The sequence below is a fragment of the Chinchilla lanigera genome, unplaced genomic scaffold (genome assembly GCF_000276665.1).
Source record: "Chinchilla lanigera isolate Chin_1 unplaced genomic scaffold, ChiLan1.0 scaffold00015, whole genome shotgun sequence".
Classification (NCBI taxonomy): domain Eukaryota; kingdom Metazoa; phylum Chordata; class Mammalia; order Rodentia; family Chinchillidae; genus Chinchilla; species Chinchilla lanigera.
The window spans coordinates 5359946-5381339 of record NW_004955416.1 but is presented as its reverse complement, the minus strand read 5'-3'; the positions used below and the strand labels follow the sequence as shown (position 1 = coordinate 5381339).

Here is a 21394-nt window from a genome sequence, read left to right as displayed (position 1 = left end):
CTTGCTACTTAATAGGAACCCAGGAAATGTTAGGTTCTTTTTCTTCATTGCATGTACACACATTCAAGTGGGAAGGAAATGAATAGGAAAAGGAAGTAACTGTCATATTAAGAAAAAAAGGTAATTCACTCTAAGGTATGATCATGAAAAGGCAAATATGCAATGAACATAAGGTAATGAATCATTCTAAGAATAAAAACTGTGGGGTAAAAGTGGAAGCAGGAAGCTGTCACAGAAGTGTGGGCAAGAGATCGTTGAACCTTGCAACATGATGGCAATGCACATGGTGAAAACTTTTCACGTTTAAAACCTATTATTGTTGAGTCTCTTGCAGATTGTGTGGATTTGAAATATGAGGAAAAAAGACTAACTCTTCACTAAGTGAATAAATCATGACCATTTCCTCAGATGAGGCAGACTGGGGGTGAAGCAGGATTGGGTGTTTGTGTGGGTGGAAACAAAAGTTCTGTTCTGGCCTTACAAATGAAATGCTTATGGGACATTCAAGGGGAGATGTTCAGCTTTAAAAATGTGTAACACAACATCTGAACTTCAGTTATGACCACAGTCTCCCCCTAGGAGGGAAAGCAAGGCTATAAAATCGATTACATTGAGGAGTTCCACCTTGTAGAAATGGGAAACCGCGAGCAGCCAGTGGAGAGGAACGAGTGAAAGAAAGCAGACCAGTTCAGAACCAAGGCAGGCTAGTGATGAGTATGTCAAAGGGTGCTCAGCAAGTTGAGGTTTGAAAAACACCCACCAAACAGAAATGCGGAGGGAACCACAGCTGTAATCCCAGCACTCTGGGAGGCAGAGGCAGAAGCCCGTATTTGAGTACCATCTGGGCAAATGAGACCTTGTCTCAAATTGACATACATACATATACTCATGCATACATATGGCTGGAGATGTGGCTCGGTGCAAAGGTCCTGGGTTCATATCACTGCAGAGTACTACAAACAAAACAGTGAAACAACTGTGCAGGTAGATTTTGAAAGCTATTTTAGGAGATTGGGACAAAGCCTCAGGTAAGAGTAATGCAACACCAGCCCAATAATTGGGGCTTAAGAATTTTGTTCCAAAGCTTCCAGTGAGTTTCTATCACACTGCGAATAAAATTTGAATTCCTTGCCAAGACCTACAAATTCCCACAAGATCTAGTCCTTGCTATGTCTTTCTCTGCATTTAGCCAGGCAGCCTTCTTACTGTCCCTTCAATAAACCAAGCTCCCTTCTATCCAAAGCCTTTGCATTTTTACCCTCTCCGGTTCTTTTCTCATTTCTGTGCATGGCTCTTCCTGATCACTGTATTAATACCATACCTTCCCTAAGCCTTTAGGTAGTCCTTCTTGCCTGTAGATCTGACTACAAAAGGGGACAAAGTCTTCACCAGGTAGGCTACCTTTGATATTGCTTTAGCTAAGAAGGGTTGTAAAAAGCAAAGGAAAACTTTAAAATCAGCTCACCTTTTTATGGAGCTATTGATTTACTTACAACCCTATCAATAAGGTTGCAAAGGTTCCCAGTAATGGATTCTTAGTAAAGAATCCATTACTGGGAACCTTTTCAACCAAGTTCTCAGAAAACCACAACAAATAACAAGCCTAAATTACTTAGAAAAAATGAGTTTGAGGAAAGACAAAGTTTACCCTTTCTGTAAATTTATATTCAATAGTTTAATTTACTCTCAATTTCCTAGTTGGCTCGGGCTACTGAACTATTTTTTCAAGTCACCATTACTTGATTCCACCACCCCACCATGAACTATTTTAAAGTTTTGTCTAAATCCGGGAATCTCAACCAGAAGATGACACTTTTTTTCCATACTGTTTTACTGCAGTATAAAGTACTTCCACATCCCAATCATATTTATCGCAAACGCTGTCTTGTTAAGAAGGCCAGCCAAGTGATTCACTGAATGCTTAGTTCAGAAAATGTCAGTGTGCTGACTTCTCAGATGCGAACAGCGGAAACGGGACAATGGACCGACTATAGGAAATTTGAGAATCAAGAGTGAAAAGGTAAAAATGAGAATTTAAGGACGACAACCACGTTCACGGCTGCAGCAATGAGAAGGGCAGTGTTGGCATCACGCATCACGGTGGAAGGGAAAACATGGCTTGAGAAATGGGAAAAATCATGAAGTCAGTTTCGGGCATACTGCCGGCAAGAAATGCACTTGTGACAGTTGGGTGTACAGGTCTAGTGTAGGTTGTGTTATATCCTCGCACTAGTATTTAGTTTCTCAGATTTCAGTGACTATAAAGAATTTTGCTCTAAATAATCTCTTAAGGGGCCTCTCAGCTCTAAGACTGTAGTGAATCCAAGGAGCTTATCAGTAAGTAATTTGGTTTTATCCCCGTTTTCTTTTCCTAACTCTGGAATGTCATGCTATCTAGCAGCACTGCATTTTGATATTTCAACAAAAACTATGAACTAGCTGGGAGCTTGTGAATTCACACAACTATTTTCTTTTAGACTTTAAGATACTCAAACCCTGACTTCCCCTTTTGATGAAATTATATATCCATCCATGTTTCCTGATGAATTTAGAGAAGTTGAAGAGTCATTATTCCTGTAACAGGAAGAAGAGAATATGGAAAAAGGCACTTGACAAGTAAAATCTTCTGAGGTCTAGACCACAATAAATTTTTTTTTTTTAAAATGAAACATTTAAATTGATATCTTGCAATTTCACTGTGCAAACTCAAAAAGTGAAGGAAATTAAATTTTTACATTTTATCATCTAGAGATAATTCTCAATTGCTTCACTACTGGATATTCAGAATTCTCCCTGTCCTTACTTCCTAACTGTCCATAGCTTCTTGGTTGTTATAAATAACCACATTTCCATGTTGCAAGAATTAGTGATTTAAGTTTGGGGGGAAGAAAGGGCATTAACCTTATCATTCCGGGATGTCTAAGTAGTACTGAAAACAAACACAACTTTGCTTCCAAGGAAAGGCTTTTGGGGACAGCTGACATAGTGGATGCCATTTGGGCAAAAGTATAGTAGATAAAGCTGGGCATGGGGCTGCACACCTGTAATCCTAGTACTCAGAAGGCTGAGGCAGGAGGATCATTGTGAGTTCAAGGCCAGCCTGAACTGCATAGTGAGAGCGTCTCAAAAAAGACACACACACACACAAAAAAAAAAAAGTACAGTAATTAAAAGGTGATTTGAGAGGACTGTTTTACTGTCTCAAAGGGAGGCATTCCTGTGAGGGTGAGAAAGCATCACCCAAAGCGTTACTGTTAGGGAAATGCTACCCATTAGGCAAAGTGAATACCATACAGTGAAATGTATGTCTTCAGTGCTTTCTACTGGATCGATCCACAACTGACCTACCTTCATGATCTGTTGAAGCACTGTGACAATTTTCCTCCCCAGTTTTTAAGGCTGTCCCCATATCACACTACAGACAACATACCATAACCTAATGAAGCAACTAGGGGTCTGGGAATGAAACAGAAGGGAGTGAGAAGCTATGATTTTTTTTACACTATTATTCCAGTTTAAACTAGTAAATAGAATTCTGCTTCAATGATTCCTCTGTGAAGTACTTCTGACCCTTGTAACAGAAAGACAGAACTGCACAAGGACTACAATCATGGGTTTCCGCAGCAGCTAGAATCTAGTTTAGATTAGGATACTGTCTTTGGTGATCTTGGAAGTAGTTTTTCCTCTTTTGAAGCCACAATCTCCTTTTGGTAAATGAGAAAATTAATACTTACACTGTAGCATTATCTGAGGGTTAAAAGTGACCAAGTATAAAATATGTTGCATAATAAATACACACAAGTTCAACTATGACTTTGCTGTTGTACTTTTTTAAACCATCACTTCATGGATTTCCCTAAAACTGCAAATCTTAAAAAAGCAGTTAATTTTAAAAGGATTGACTAATTCTCGTCTATTAACATCGATTTATCTTTCCTTTTAAGGAGCACTGTGTGGGTGACACTCTTCGAAGGCCAAGCAGGGACCCTAGTTTCAATGTCACCAACGTAAAAATTATTGTACTGATTTGTGGGTGGTAACTTGATGAATATAAAGCACATTTCTAAACACCTGTAAGTAAGCACATGACTACATTTCATAATAAAGTTCCAGTTGATTGTTCATTTTTCCAAAGGAATACACTATAATGTCTTATCTGGGGTACTGAGGTATACTGACTTTTGAATACGGTCCTAATATTTTTTCACTTAGATGGTCTATTTTTGTTTTACCTTATAAGCTAAGAACACAAAGAATAATAGTAGTTTTGGGTTAAATATTTGCCACGTAACAGGTGGTTCATCTAGACTTAGCTGCAACAATTTCCAAACCAATAAACACTTTGTATTAAGTGACAGATTAAAAGAATAGAAAATAAACATATATACGTCTATGTAGATGCAATCAAAGATGAGTATCGTTAGAACTATGTAGGAACTGTTAAAAAAAAAACCTTTAAAGAATAAAACAAAACAATCTTATCAAAAGCTTCTATTTTTACTATGTTCTCCTCCATTAATTATCTCTTCTTTCACAATCTGATAGCTCTAACAGAGTAAGAAAAAGTCCTTTTACATTTCATGATAGGTTTAATTAGGTAATTCCAGGAGAGGAAAAAAACCATTAAAACAAACTTATATCATCTGATATATCCAATTACATGGGCATGATGTAACAAAAACAGTTACAAACTTATGTATGCATATTTACATTATATACTCAAAAGTATCAAGCTAGTCAACTATATCTGAGATACATTACGACATGGATTAAACAATTTTTCATTGCTCATTAGAAAGAATGCAGTCAAGCTTTTAATGGAAATAATATACAAGTGAGGCACTTTTGAGGTCAAGAGAATAGAAAGCAAATGACACTACACATTGGAAATGTTCACAGAAATCTATGTGTATCTTTTAATACAAAGGTTTTTCAACTAAATTATCTTGAAAATTTTCAAAACTAACAACGTAAGCAGTTTAGGAAGCTTCCAGGAACAATGGCTAACATTTATCAGTGTAGCAAAGCATATGAAAGTTTTATAACCACCTGGCTGCTAGGAAAACAGTACCTTAAAGCCCTTTTGTTTTTTATTTCTTTTTGGTTTATGTAAAACACCTCCGGTTGTTCTCGGAAAAATTTTTTTCAAATGCTGACTGAATGCAAAACACCTTGTAGTGCTATAATCATGATTTACAGACTTTTTTAGTGCAACAATATGTAATGCAAGTTTGTAGTGCTTTCCCTTATACTTAGAAATGTGATAATGGAGGTTAATCAAGAATGAAAGTGATATTTAGTAAGGAATCTGTTTTTTTTTTTTTTTATTAACTAAGGTTTCCAAAGTTTTATAAAGAAAAATGTTACACTTGTTTCATGTACCTTTAGGCTACAATTAAAAACCTAATCTTAAATCATATTTGCAGGTTATATATTCCAAGTGTAATCAGAAAGCCTAACATAAATTTCAACAAAAGAAACATCCTTAAAATTCTTCACATTTCCCACAGACAGGAAAGTACATGTTTCCTGTACTCGGCATACTTACATGGATATTTAGAAACATATCTATGCCTTTAGTTAAGGGGGAAGGGGAGAGGAAAAGGAAAAGAAAAGCAAGACTTACCCAAGATATCAGATGGCACTGTACATGAGTTGAAAGTGCATTTGTATAACTTCAAAAGCTCATTTTAGGCACTGCTGAATAACCAACGAAAATAGGTAGTCTCAAGTTTTTCCCTTTCAGTTTTAATCCCTGCCTCATCATCACTGTCTCAGAAACATACACAGAGTCCCTCTAAAGTTGTCATGGTAAAATACAGGCCATTATGTTACTTATTTTTAGAAATTCTCCCTGACTGGCAATGGGAGGAAAAATGAGAATACCATTTTGGTAATGGCTTTTGCGAGTTAAAGGAACTGGTTCTATAAATGTCTTAGCACATCCATTAAGTATGACTGCCAGTTCCAAGTATCAATAAATATTTTAAAACAGGATATGTAAAAAAGTGCTTAAAATCTTTCAGTAACCAACAAAATGCATTAGAGAAAGAATCATTTTACAGTTCCTGTGAGATATTTCTTACTCCTGGTTTCCATGGTAGGAGGTGGCCACCTCTTGAATAGCCCTTTACTAATAGTAGTGAGGAACCCTGTGGGACCCTTAGCTCCACCTCACGTGCCTGTCTGGAAATCATCCAGTAGGTGGTGCTGAAGCTCCAGATACACATTTCTTCAGGAAGCAAATTATGCATCTAAGCTAGGAGAAATACCACTTGAAAACTATCCATTCTGAACAAATTAAGTTCATTAGACCAAACTTTTTCTCCTTATGCCATTTAGATGACTTCATTTTCAAAATTTAACAGTTTCAAACTGTTGAGCCATCTGCTTATACAATCCGATTAAAAGGCAAAAGTTTTCAAAGAAATGCCAAGTGGCAGCGCCAAATCTGTATAGAACAAGAAAATGTCCCTTAACGTTTATACACGTATTTGAGAATCAGAGTTAAATTATCTTGCTTTCACACAGGAATTCTCACTTACATAAGAGAAAATTTCCATCTAGGGATCCAGGTAACATTATATTATCAGTTTTCTAGGCTTGCTTTGAAATTGGATATCTTAATAAGTTCCAAGGTGAAATAAAAACCATTTCATTGCCATAGTTTTTAATGAAGAAACTTGTTTAAAATTGTAAAGGAAAAAAATGGGGATGGGACAGTAAAATCTTAGCAGCAAAGTGGTTAAACAAATTGAAAATATTAATGCACAAACATGAAAATATTAAAGCATATACGTTGCATATAAAATACAGTACAGAACCAGGAGTAGCACTATACTGATTAGTGCTTAACAGAAGAAATGATTAAATTTGTTCTCAGAAGTATGTACACAGTTCTTTTCCACAGCGTTTTCCTATATAGCCAGCAAGTTATTTTCTTCAGTTATTCACACCTTGCTCAAACCTGAATTATAAACTTAGCACTTACAAATATGAAAATTCATTCACAAGGAAACCAGTATTTCCATTTCACCAATAAAAAGGAATTTTGAAAGTTAACAGTCTATTCTAAGAAACCAAGTTTACTGAAAACTTCAGGGATAAAGATCATCTGGTGTAGCAGCATTCAAAAATATAAACAGTAAAAATAAGACTTAAAACTGCTGCTACAGTGTCATGTTTTGGATTTAGTTCATCCAATTGATTTTTAGTACAAAACTAGAAATAACCTCTTCTTCATAACATCTATAGTTATCAATATATTTTTCTTCTTTTCAATGTGAAATAATACTTCGTGATGATCTATATACACAATGTTGTCAGTTCAAGCTGTCATATAAATATAAATGCTTTCTTAAAAAAAGTATTTTACAGACAGATAGTGTTATATACATTGTTCAGTTTGATCTGGGGCAAAATAAGCACACGGAAGCTAAAGCTTGATATGTAAAACAAATGATACATACATGACATTGAAAGACCTGCATAGAAAATGAGCTCAAATGGTAGTGTGATTTTAATTTTTATGACCTCTGAAATATCAAGTCCTTAAAAAAGAAAAAAAAAAAGGCACAGTTCTTAACTTTATCCCACTAAGGGAATGTTCTCAAAGAATCCCTTACTTGGTTAGTTTTCATGTTAACACTTATAAGAAAAGATGAAGACAACAAAGAAGACGACGACAAAAGAGATGAAGATAGTGACAAAGATGAGGATGAAGAAGGAAAGACACTCTGACCCCAAAGTACTTTAAACAATTTGTTGGAACATGTATCCTACTACTTTGTAAATTGAACACCCAGTAACACAATGCTCTGCAAAAGAAATAAATTTATATGTACAAGGTATTTCATTCACAATGCTGGATTAAATACTTTCCTGGGGTAGTTTAGCACACATTTTAACATAAAATAATTTTCCTTTTGGCAGGTTTAAATGAAAATAAAATGCAACTAAGAAAAGCTACCACTGTTCTGTGAATAAACACTGAGGATTAAGCTAAAGGATTAGTAACACAGCTGAACATATTCTGGTTTAGCAGAATGATAAATGGAGACCTTAAGAGGAAACTGTTTTACACCAACTATCCAGTTACATGTTTTGACTTATAAATCATTTGTAAATGCAGTGTAATTTTTTAAAGGAGGAAACTCTGAAAGAAAACAACTTGCTGGTTGAATACCACAAAAAACAAAACAACTACAAAAAAAAAATCACTTTTTTCTATGTTTACTCAGTCTCTTTTTATATAAAAATAAGTGTTACGTTCCCGTCAGAACATTAGACAATTACATCTGTGCTTTAAAAAAAAGTTGGTCACTCAAGGATATTAGAGTATTTTAAAGGATTTAGATTACCAGAATGTACAGATATAACTCAATATTAACTGTAGCCAAAAAGAAATGAGGATGAAAATATCAAATCATTCACATGGAATAAAAACATTATTAGACGAGTTAAATATTCAAAATATATGGAATGTGACAGTAGATATATATTTATATATATCTACTTCGTAACTAGAAGGGCAAGAAAAGTTTAATACATAGTAATTCGTACCTTACATTTATAGTTAAATATAAACATTTGTTATTTATACATAGAACTGCTTTCAAAAACCAACTAATAAATGATTTAGTTGTACTTGCTTTACTTCTTGTAACTTCCAAGTGTTAACTTTTCTTAGATTGAAATCAACTGTTCCCTAGTGCACTTTTTAGTTCGTGTCCTAATATAATTAAACTTTTAAAAGTCCCATCACCTAATGCATAAATATACAAAAATTAATCCCGTTTAGTTGGATCATGTTGTATGCTGACTCTTTATAGTCAAGAATCAGAAATGCTTTCCTCCTGCAAGTACTCTACAACCTGTAACAAAGCATGCCATGCACTCAAGGGAAAAGGTAAGCATGGCTTGCATGTGAAATGCCAAGAACTGAGGAGTTCCGCTTCCTCCACGCGTGGCCCCAAGGATACCAGGCAAGGTTCCATACTGCTTGCCGAAAGCTTCCACAAACCCAAGTTAGCTAATTCCTGGAAACAAGTATTTTAAGCTCATTTTGGCCCTGGATCGTTTCATCCAGCAGCTTTATGTTTCCCACCACAGCACCCACATGCCTCGCCACAGCGATGGCACATTCTCAAAGGGACGTAGCAGCACATACACGGTACAATGAAAGACAAAGCTACCAGGGCTAACCATCGTAAGCAGAACTTGTCATCACTAGTGTCACATGAACAGGGATCAGAAAAGTCTCCCTCTGAGTCTGACATACAATGATACAACATGCTCTCTGCACAGAGCATGCAACTAACTTGATATATGCATCTTTTAATAGGATCTGGAGCATCCTGACATTTGCCCCTGCCATTTTCTTCATGATTAAACCTTTCCTGGCAGTATACACAGCGAGAACGTTCACCATCCTCTTTTCTTCGTTTTGACTTCTTAACTTTTAATGGTTGTGTCTTAAATACCACAGAGTCTTTGAGTGAACTTAACTTAGTCTCATCCCCACACGAGTAGAGATAGTCTGATTTTTTACTGTCTGGTTTAGAAAAGTGAATACTGGAATCAGCATCATCTCTCTCCAAGTCATTTTTCCACATGTCAGGATGCCTGTAGTCTGCATACCGACGTATTAGGATATCTCGAGGATTTATTCTGACAATTTCATCCTCATCTTGAAAGCTGACGTGTCTGACTGACTTCAGAGGAACCTAAAAAGGAAAGAGAGGAACAGTGAGAACTATGACAGTTAATGTTAAGTGTCAACTTTGTACAGTGACACTTCCTAGGTATTTGTTCAAACGATTACTCTGGAAATTCTATGATCTGCTTTTTGGATGAGAAATTTCCACTGTGGACCACGAGTGAAGCACAGTACCTTCCATGATGTGGGTGGTTTTCAACCAGTTTGCAGACTCAGAGCAAAGACCGCTCTCTCCACAGCAAGATGAAGTGCTGCCAGCAGGCTTCTTGTGGACTCAGATCGCAACTGTCCCCTGGGTCTCTAGCCTGAGAGTTTACCTGGAAACTCTGGATTTATGCCTCCACTATCACAGGAGCTAGTTCCTTAAAATATAATTACCTGCAAATCTTCCTGATACTGTACAGAAGAACCCTAACAGAGATTTTGATGCCAAAAGGTGAGGTGGAACTGTAACAAGTCTCTTGAAAACGTGGAAATAGATCTGGAAGTGGGTAGTAGGTAGAGGTAGAAAGAGCTTTGAGATGCATATGAGGAAGAACCTTTACAAGACTATTGGTAGAAACAAATGGTAACTTTAAAGGTCCTTCTGGTGAAGCTACAGATGGGAATGAGGAGTAGACAAAGGTAATCCTGACTATGAAGTGGCAAAGAACTTGGGCAAATTGTGTTCCAGTGGTTTTTAATTATCTTTGGAAGGCAGGACTTGTGAATGATAAAAACATGGATAAGCAAAGTGTTGAAAGTATGGCTGAGTTTGTCCTTGACGTGTAATGTATGAAAGGACAAAGATAAATTGAAAACAGGAATTATCAATCAAAAAGAAACCAGAATTTGAAGATCTGAGAAATTCTCAGTCAAACTGTATTGCCAAAAAATGAGAAAAGTGTGTCCTAGAGAGAATACCGAGGATGTGGTTGGACAATCACATGCTAAAAGCAAATGATGTCAAATTAGACCAAAAAGGGGTAGGAGACAGGATGAAATGAAGAAAGGCTCGAGGGCTTCTGGGATTCTGTAGGGCGATGTGCCAGGAGCGCTATGCGGCTGTGAGCATTCCCCACCCTTTAAGAAATGGGAAACGGCTCCTGAGGTAAAGCTGTTTCCTTCTCAGTCCCAGAGAGCAGGGCCAACTCCTTATTCAGGGGGAAACGGTGTGGCAGCTCAGGGCCTTGGCTTGGTGCTGACACCAAAGGCTGAAGGGGTGGAACCATCAAGCCAGGGGACCTGGAAGGATGGATCCTGAAGCCAAAGAGGATGAATCCCAAGTTTTAAAATCGAGTGAAATTTTCCCTCTAGGGTTAGACTTACTAAGGACCCAGGACACCTTCCTCGTTTAGTCTCTCGCTTTTCAATGGGAATGTCTGTCCTATGCCTTTCCTACAATGTACTTCAGAAGCCGTAATTGCTTTCACAGGTTCACAGCTGGAGAGAAAATCTGCCTTAAGACAAATCATACCTGACTCTCACCCATTCTTAGTTGAGGTGATTATTTAGAAGAGATCAGGTACTCAGAACTGAGTTGGAACAGGTTACGACTAAGGGGAATGAAGATGCATGCATTTCATATGTGTGAAGAGAATAAATTCGGGGACCAGAGAGTAGAATGTGGTGGGCTGAACTGTGTCCTCACCAGTATATCAAAATAAGAGATAGCTGGAGATAGTCTTTAAAATAAGGCACCACAGTAGGCCTTAACCAGTCTCACTGCTATCCTTGAATGATGAAATTTGGGATTCACTAGGGAGGTGTGGGCAGAGGGGAAAACCACGTGGGCACACAGCAAAATGGTGGCCAGCTCTAAGCCAAGGAGACATGGCTCAGAAGAAACCAAACATACTGATGCCTTGCTCTTGGGTTTCTAGCATCCACAACTACGAGAAAGATTACTCGTTATAATGTACCATATCCGTTTATGGTACAGTACTTTGCTATGGCGGCCACAGCAAACATTTGCTACTAGGACATACATGTCTACAGGCTGTGTACATAGCCAGGCTCTGACTTAAATGATACCATACGAATACACGTGCATGAATCCTCACCCATCCCACCCCTCTGCCCGTGTAGACTGGGTCTTTGAGACAAAGAAACAAAATTAAGTCTTTTTTCTGTTCAAATTTTTATGTCCATGTTAAGTTCCTGAACACAGGGACTAATCTACAAGTAAACAACTAACTCAGGTTGGGGTGATCTTCTGTTCCCCAGTATTTAGATGTGGGGTTAGATTCCAAGTCTGGTCTAAAGGTGGGAGTATGCATACGGTCCATTCAATTAACAACATAAAATGGTCTCATCTAATGATAAATTCAGACTCACGAGAAGTTTACAGGGAGTTTAAGAAACAGGCTTTTATAAAGCCGATATGCAGAAAAGTTAGAACCTGAAAATTTTTCTGGTATCCTTCAACTATATAAATAACTTAAGGAACTATAAAATTTTACCTATCTGCTAAGTAGTTATATTTCATATCAAAAGATACTACTCACCCTATTTTGGGACTTCAGACTTCCGGGTTCCTTAGATATTTGCCGCTGTACATATTCCATACTTCTGCTCTGAATGTCTAGGCCTGGCTGACTAAATGTTATCTAGAATACAAACATGTGCTGCATTAGATGACAACAGAATGGAATCTCTCACTTTTAATGGAACCATATAAAGAGCACATTCCAAAATTTCATAATCTTTTGTGAAGTTATAAAAAGCTCTGAGTCATACTCTCCACCTTTATTTAACTTTTGTAAATTAGGTTTCTCTTTCCCTTTTTTCTTTTTTTTTCTTTTTTGTAACAGTGGTGGGGCTCAAACCTAGGCCTTATATATGCTAGGCAAGCATTCCACCACAGTAACATCCCCACCAAGGTGTTAGGTCCTTTATTCAATAATATGTGTCCCCCAAAGTAACAAACACCCAACTGTCTATCAACTAAAGCTTGCGTAAATAAAATGTGACAGCTATATATAGTGAAATAGTTCTCAACCCCAAAAAGGGAAGTAGTGCTATACATAGAAGCTGAGGGACAAGTAGTATGGTCAATTAGTACTAACTGGTACAGAGTTCGGGGGATAAAATATGTTCTGGAATTCAACAGTAATGATTACACAATCTTGTGAATACAGTAATATTTACCAAGTTGTGTTCTTTAATGGTGGTTTCATAAATTACTTATTATCCTGATACATATCTTAGTTTATTGAATTGCAAAGCTCATTGCACAACCAGATTACAAAATAATCTATCAATGTTAACTTTTAGAATTTTATGATGAAAAATTAGATATACATAAAAGGAGATAATTATATAGTGAATTTTCATGTATCTATCATCTACCTCCAATAATTATCAGTAGTTTTAGTAATCTTGCTTTTTTGATTATTTTTCTGGAACTTTTGGGTCCAAGTCCTGTCATTATATTTAGTAAAACTACAGCCTTGAAAATAAAAAGTAATACATGCACACAACAAAATTTCCCACATTATAAAATGCATACAGTAAAAAATATTCCTTCTAACTCACACCGGTAGTGCCCACCAGTGAAGTTAACCATCATAAATCAATTTTAGTATATTCTTCTAAAAATGTATACATACATAAGTGCAAATGAACATATAAGCATATAAGGTGATCTTTAAAGTATCAAATACAAATGAGACATCTGTACTATGCCTTGTTTTTTACACTTAGTGATTCATTATGGATCCCATGTCTATAATTAGGACATTGAAGAATTCAGGAACAGGGGTCACTATAGATCAAGCAGACTGGGAAGGCTTCATGATGGAAACTAGGTTTAAAGCAAACAGAGACTGAGCTTAGTATTTGGTTAAGAACAAGAACAACAAAAGAAACAAACAAAAGAGCATTACTGAAAAGGAAGTAGAAAGGGAGTTTTTTCCTGATGAAATACAACAATCTCAAATAATACATTAAATACACATACACCTGAAACACATTTCAAAAATGTTTACTTATCTGAATTTCAGAGTTTCAGAAATGTCACACACATCATCTGAAAACTACCTGAGTGAACAGAATATTCGTCCTTTCACATGATACATAAAAAGACAAATGGGTAACATTGTTTTATACTTACTAAACATTGGTTTTGCAACAGCAAGCAGAAACACTGAAATAACACCCAGGCTTTGGAAACAGATTTATTTACATCAACAGGCACTGACTGGGATCACTCCCAGAATATCAGGCCCTGATCTCTGGTGGTCCAGGGCTTACACGAGATAAGCAAATAGGAAGCACAGAGGCAGAATGGCTTCTCAATTAGAGACTGGTTTATGCAATGTGCATCACAGCGACCAGCTGCTTCTAAGAGACAGGGGCAACAGACCTGGAACAGGAACTATCACCTGGACAACTAACAAACTGAAGCACACTGGCTACAATTTTATATTATACACACCAATTAACTGCTCCTGTTTAAAACTCAGGAATTTTGGTGTCATTCTACAGTATTTAAGAGAATTTATCAGCTGAAAATGCCAACAGAGGTGTTTCTTCAAATTTGGTCAAAAATGAGAATTTAAAAAGATTCCATTTACAATGATAATCACAATGAAACAGTTATAAATAAAAGTAACAAACCTTAAAAAGATGTACAGATCTTGTCATGAAAAAGATGCAGTTTTCTTAAGAGGAATAGAACTAAATAGCAATAGATCATATTCATGGACAAGACTGGCTGAAGTATGCTTAAAGCTAATACACAGAGTCAGTGTAATTCATATTTAAGCCATTTAAGGATTATTCATCAAACTTCACAAGTGATTATAAATTTTATGGAAAGTGAAGTAGCCAAACAAAACAAAACAAAACCCACCACAAAACGTAATCAAGAAGAAAATGAAAGTAGTAATACTTGCTGTACCTGCCTCAAGCCTTACTATGGAGCTGCTATTACGCTATGGTGAAGGAGATGTGGCATGGTGTTGAGACAGGCAAAGACCAATAGATCCGAGCTCAGAAATAAACCCAAACACATAGGTCCTGACATATGAGACCTGACAGATGATCAATATAGCACAGTACACGAACAGGGGAAAGGCTCTAACAAGCACTGTTAACAATACAGTATCTGTGCAGAAAAAATAAAATTAGATCTTATTATGGAAATCAGTTTAAAGTGGATTAAAGACAAAATTTCAAAACTTTCAGAATAGGGAGGAAATTGTGGAGACAAGGACAAACAGAATTTTGTAAAATATCATTGGGAAAAGAATTATTCCAACTGCAACAGTCTAGAACATCTGTTCAGTGAAGCATCATAAAGACAGTGGAAACAATTACAGAGTAGGACGCATTAGCTGTAAATAAAAATTTAAAAAGAATTTGTATTCAAAATATGCAGAGACAGCGGGGTGTGGTGGTGCACGCCTATAATCCCAGCACTTGGGAGGCTGAGGCAGGAGGATCCTTGGACTACAAAGTGAGCTCAAGGCCAGCCTAAACTGCACAGAGAAACTCTATCTCAAAAAAAAAAGATAAAAAAAAAATATGCAGAGACATGACAATGAAAATTTTATTACGTAGCAAGGTTATATTAAAGCAGGTAGTTAAATCAAGCTGTAAATAACCACCACAGCTATTTCTATAATCTTTCAAATGCTCAATATGTACTCCCTGTACATATGGAACACACCACTCATATAGACTAATTTGTTTACAGCCTTTTGTAGCACAATGTCATCAAAACTCCACACTAAATGATACCAAACCGAACCAAAGCCCCTAAGGAAATTCATGCATGTGAATAACTAGAGACAAAGTCTGGACTAACACTATTCCCAAAAACAATTAGAACCTAGAAACAACTGCAGAAGAAATCCACTGACAGAAGTTAAGTCATAGGAATCAAAAGCACAGTTAATACTAAGCAAATAAAATTCAAGGCAATGGCTACCTTTAGGATGAAGGAAAGGGGCTAGCCTTGCAGAAAGGGGAATGGAGGCAAGTGGATAGTTTTTAATTTGGTATTTTCTTAAGAGGTCAGTATGTACTAAATATGTCATAATCTCAGTATATTAGCATTCTGAATCAATGCATCCATCCAAAGAATTTGAACAGCCCACAGAAACATAAAACATGAGTCAAAAGGCAACAGTGACGTCTATTGATATAAGCATTAGTAGATAAAAAAATCTAAGCTAGTATCGACAATTCTCCATGTGTCTCATTTCTGCAAATCTACTGAGTGTAGGTCATGTCTACCTTTGTTACAGACTGTTTCTTCAAGGATACATATATAATGAAATTCTGGAAAGGTACAGGGTTCCCTCTATGAAGAACGGCTTGCTTAGTGCCAGAAGAACAAAAGACAATTATCTCTGTATATAATGAAGACCAGCAGGTTAACTTCCTAGTATACAATACTTGGCTTCATGACACTCTGGTTCCAGTGCAGTGATGTACACCCAGTATGTACATGACCATCACCCTCATGGGATCAGCAGACCAACACAAGCATGAAACTCATTCTACTGCATTATATTGCGAGTAATAAAGGCTTCTCTGTCTGATCCAGCAGTCTGATAACTTCTGGCAGAATTTAAAATCCTGGCAGGTTAACTTGCTTACAAATAAGTCAAAATCCTACACTCAAGATTAGCGAAGTATTTAGTCTGGTCCTGCTGGGCAAGTCTATTATGCTGTAGAAAAGGATATATTAAATTATTCTATTATGTGCAAATTAAATATTCAAAGCATGTTAATTATTCTGAGTATTTATGCACACTAAGCTTTTACTGATCATCTAGTTATTATAAAGATTTATTATGAAGTATATTATGAAGATTTATTATATATTATAGTATGAAGTATATATGAAGATTTATTCTACGTATATTCTGAAGTATATTATGTATATTAGGAAGATTTATTCTACGTGGAAAATGTGCTAACCCAGCTACCACTAGTACTGGTCTTCAAGATGGCTTAAACAATTTTACACTATGACTCTGACATTATCATTTCCTTAAAACTTGATTACTAGAATCTTCGAGAGATGATTTAGGTCTTAGCTTCAAGAAACAACGAGGTTTCTGATCTGTTAACTAAGACCAGAGTGTCTAAAGGGAAATTTACCCTGTGGGGCCTTTCAGGACACACCCAAACATGTAACTAACTGGTGTACAGTGTAACAGTATCAGCTGAACACAAATGCTTTAGGACTACTTCAGAAATTTCTACCTTGTATTTACTATCGTATAGCTTTAAAAGAGAAAAACTATCCCATTCTACTTCTTACTGAGATGTCACCTGCTTTAATATCAGCGGGTGTATAAATACTGTACCCAGTTATGCAAATTCACATAACTGCTCCAGTTAGCATGTGTGTTTCCCAAAGTCTGTGTGCTGGAAAATGCATGCTCAATGGAACACTGCTGAGAAGTGACACCTTAAGAGGCAAATAATGTATCAATTCCACTATCGCAGGAGTGGGCTCCTGACTGAAGAACAAGTTTGTTCCCTTCCTCTTTTTCTCTCCTGTCCTATCATTTTCTTGCCTTCTACCATGGGATGACACAGCAAGAAAGCCTTTACCTGCTGCTGGCACCTTAACACTGGATTTTCCATCCTTTAAAACTATCAGCAATTTCCTTTATAAATTACCCAGGTGGGTACAGAAACGCAAAATGGACTAGGACAACAAACCTTGTTGCTCTATGTTGCATCGCTTCTGAGATAGATCATGACTACAGGGCCTTAGTCTACTGGGATTAGGGAGAGCCAACATAGAAGTTGATTTCTTTCCCTGCCAAATGAGGACAGAGCACGCAGGTAGAAGTTACAAGCCCAAAATAGAGCCCTCACTCAGACCCACCGTCATGCCGGCACCTGGGCCTCTGTGCGTCCCACAACAGTGAGGAAAGCCTTTCTTTTGTTTGAGATACCCAGGTTATATTTTTGCCATGGTAACTCAAACTAAGACACTCTCTCTAATACACTTGTCCTCTACTTTTCCTATGTCCTTTCCCACAATTTTCATAGCCAGCCCGACCCCCTTCAACTAGCTAGTGATCTGTTTTATCCTTAAGAAGTTTAGGCATACTTAGAGAAACAACTGTTATCTTCTGGCCGAAGTTCAATATTCATATTCTGGGCTCCAATAGCTCTACGAACATGTATCTATTACTTCACCAAAAACTCCTTTAGAACAGAAATGATGGCTTATTTACCTTTGTATCCTTCAACCCTAACCCCTGGGTCTGACATATGCTCTACACATATGGTGTAAAATAATTACTGGCAACCATTTGTTGAAGTAAGTGCTCTATCATGTTTTTCATTTCATCTATCTCGGCTTACACAAATTTCTTTTCCTAACAAACTGCATGTCTGAGTTCCTCAGGTTAAAATGAGAATCATTAGGTAAGAATCAGCTGGGCTTTAGGTATGGCCACCAGACACTAACACAGCTGACTCATGAACAACATGAGATCGAACTATGCAGGTGCACTTACATGTGGATTTTTTTTTTTTAAGAACAAGGGAACTGTTTAGCCTAGAAATATAAAAAAAAAAAAAATTAAGAAAAAGTTAGCTATGCCATAAATGCATAATACACAAAATACAAAACAAAAAAGATAAATTTATAAAATTTCCACACTTACAGACTGTACAAGGCACCATATTCAGTTGCATGAAATGTAAATCAATATGTGCAGCAAGCATGAAATCTTGTGGTTTTAATCAAGAATATCTCCCAATAGTCGTGCACTCATAGGCAGCGCTTTTGGAAGGTGACTGATTCACGTGGGCAATATAGCTGGCTCACTGTTAGGAGGCAGGGTCTAGTCAGAAGAAGGCGGTCACGGGAGGCATGACCTGGAAGGGTATCCTTCCCTCCCGGGCACTTCCCTTCTCTCTCTGCTTCCTGGCTATCATGATGCAAGTAGTTTTCCTCTGGGGCAGGCCCTTCCACCATGACATTTGTGCCTTAGAGCCAGCCAACCATCAACTATACAAAAACAAAAATAAACCCCCTCTTTAACTTGTGGGTGCTGTGTATTGTGTCCCAGCAATGAGAAAAGTGACTAAGACAAACCATAACTGCATAAAATAACTGCATGATAGACTGTAGCCTGTAGTCATTTAGTGACCACCCCGTTACTATCTGTAAATACCTGCTTAAAATGTGACATTGCTCATCCTCAGCAAATAGCATATTTTCAGTAAAAAGTGATGTGTCGATTGACTGTTATAGGTAAGACTTCTGGCCAACACCATGTTATCAGCAGTTAAATTCTGGAGAAATCATAAAATGCCCCTGACAGTAGTAGCAGGGCAGAGTAGGACTTACACAGATTTCTGAGCAGCCCACCCTGGCTACTGGCCTAGTAACATCGCAGTCCAGGAGCCACAGCTGCGGTCACTATAACCAGGAGCAGTAAGGCTGCATGCGACCTAGCGGCCAGCCAGCCCCCTGCCCTCAGTGCTGTTGACACCATGCCCAAGCCCCGTAACTCCAACACAGTGCATTGTTGACAGGGACAAGAAAACTACAACGAAGATTTGGGGAATTATAAAACGGTTTAGTTAGGAAACATGTGGTTCCAACAGGAACAAGACCAAGAAAGATATATCATATCATACTAAAGCATAACCCCAGGACAGGAAGTACCCTAGCAGTGTAGGAGTGGAGAGTGTAGTAGGGGAGAGTGGAGATACTGTTGAGGAAAAGGCAATGAATGCTACAGGCTGTCGTGGGGTGCTAGTTCAAGGCAGGAAACATGCAGCAGACCATAACCATCATAGATACTATCCACTCTGTGGAGATCCTCCATGTAATCACCAGCGGAATTACCGAAAGAGTAACAGTGGGGAATGGAAGGGATTGGAGGATGTTCCTAAAAGTCAGGCCACCCAATGCCAATCCCTGTCAAAGGTGGAAGTTCCTGCCTTACTGCAGGTGGAGATGTACAGGTCTTGACCACAGGATTCCAAACTTCCTGGGCGGGGAGACTGAAGGAGGGTGCTGACAACTATGGCGCAAGAACATGAAGTAACCCAGTGAGTACTCAGCTACAGACCAGGACTGCACAAGGGCACTCTCCGCACTGAGACAGCATTAGAGAGGACACAATGAAGAGAATAAGGAAAAGAAGATTAAACCCAAGGTTGCCGGCAACCTCACTGGTTTTATTGCAATTTCTGATGCAGGTGCACACAGACAGCCTACGATGCAAGATGGCAGACACAAAAGCAGGCGAACTGCCAGCTAAGAACTCCTCTAACTCCTGACGCTGCGCAGGCAGGACCGAGTAAATGTCGACTTTCCACCCCACTGTCATCAGTCACCCACCAAGGAGAAAGGAACATGAAATTTCAACCGTAAAAATGAACAAAGCCTTGAAGCTGAAGACCTTAAGTGCTTGTGTCTTGCTACCGACCACTGAATTATAAATAGCTACACTGTTTACACAGCATGAAGGTTTTATTTTTACCTAAAGATGTCTCTTTTTGGTAATGACAAACATGCTTTTAAAAAAAAAGCCTGGTTTTTCCTCAATACACCTTTAAAAGTGTTTTTAAAATCTATTTCATATTTAGTCAAGTTGAAATTTTCAAGAACCTCATTTTTAATTTGTAGTAAAAGCTCACAACTTAAAAAATAAAGGCATCAACACACTGTAAGCATGTGTTAATAAACATCTTTATAAAAAAAAGAAAAAGGAAAAGGAAAAAAAGCCAGGCAGCAGGAAGCATGAAGCCGATAGTCCCAGCTATTTGACAGGCTGAGGCAATGCAATCACTTGAGCCCTGGAGTTGAAGACCAGCTTGGGTGACGTAACAAGACCATATCTCAAAAATCCAAAACCAAACCTACGCAAACCAAAGCCAAAACCCTGTATTTTTACTACATGGGAGGAGGTGCCCAACAGCCACATTGTTCAAGGGTTAACTGTGCATCTTATGGATATCAAGAAGACAGGTACTCAAAAATACTTTTAAAAACACATATTGTAGCCAACTGTGTTGCACACCTGTAATATTCTCTCCTTGGGAGACTGAGGAGAAGGATTCCAAGTTTGATAGCAGAATGGGCAACTAAGATCCTGTTTTTTAAAAGAAGTGTGGGAGAGCTGGAGATGTGATTCAGTGGTAAAATACTCGCCTCACATACACTAGGCCCTGGGTTCAATTCCCTAGTATCATTAAAACAAAAATAAGCAGCCAGGTCCGGTGGCTCATGCCTATAATACCAGCACTCTTGAAGGCTGAGGCAGGAGGATCAAAGGGAGGGGACACAAAGAAAAGGTCATTTTGTCCTTTTCTTTTGTAGATAGGTTATTGAGTATGTATTAAATTACATGTGAGCGCTCACTTCACCAGCACATATATTAAACTACATTTGAGTTCTCACAGTAATAGTGTCAAATGCTTATTTAAAAATAAACACATTCATTTAAATCACCGAGAGAATCAGAGTCAAGAATAGTCTCTTGATGTTTTCTTAACACCTTTGAGTAACACCGAACAGGACTATGCCCTATAAACAAGGTTTCTTTTTTTGTCTTTTTGAGAGGTGGTCTCGTTATGTAGTTCAGACTGGCCCTGAGCTCGCTTTGTAGCTCAGGCTGGTCTCGAACGCACAACGATCCTCCTGCCTCAGCCTCCCTTGTGCTGGGATTACAGGCGTGCACCACCACACCCAGTTCACAG

The 21394-nt window shown here is 37.8% G+C and overlaps 1 protein-coding gene across 1 annotated transcript in view; it reads right to left on the bottom strand.

Moving 5' to 3' along the window:
• Positions 1-4478: 4478 nt before the first annotated feature.
• Spred1 (sprouty-related, EVH1 domain containing 1) overlaps positions 4479-21394 on the bottom strand; it is an 88083-nt gene continuing 71167 nt past the window's right edge. The window contains exons 6-7 of the mRNA XM_005381197.2: positions 12205-12306; positions 4479-9725 (exon numbers count right to left, since the gene is read on the bottom strand). Of these exons, the coding sequence (XP_005381254.1) occupies positions 9081-9725; positions 12205-12306 (747 nt within the window). The 3' untranslated portion in view covers positions 4479-9080. The remainder of the gene's footprint in view (positions 9726-12204; positions 12307-21394) is intronic.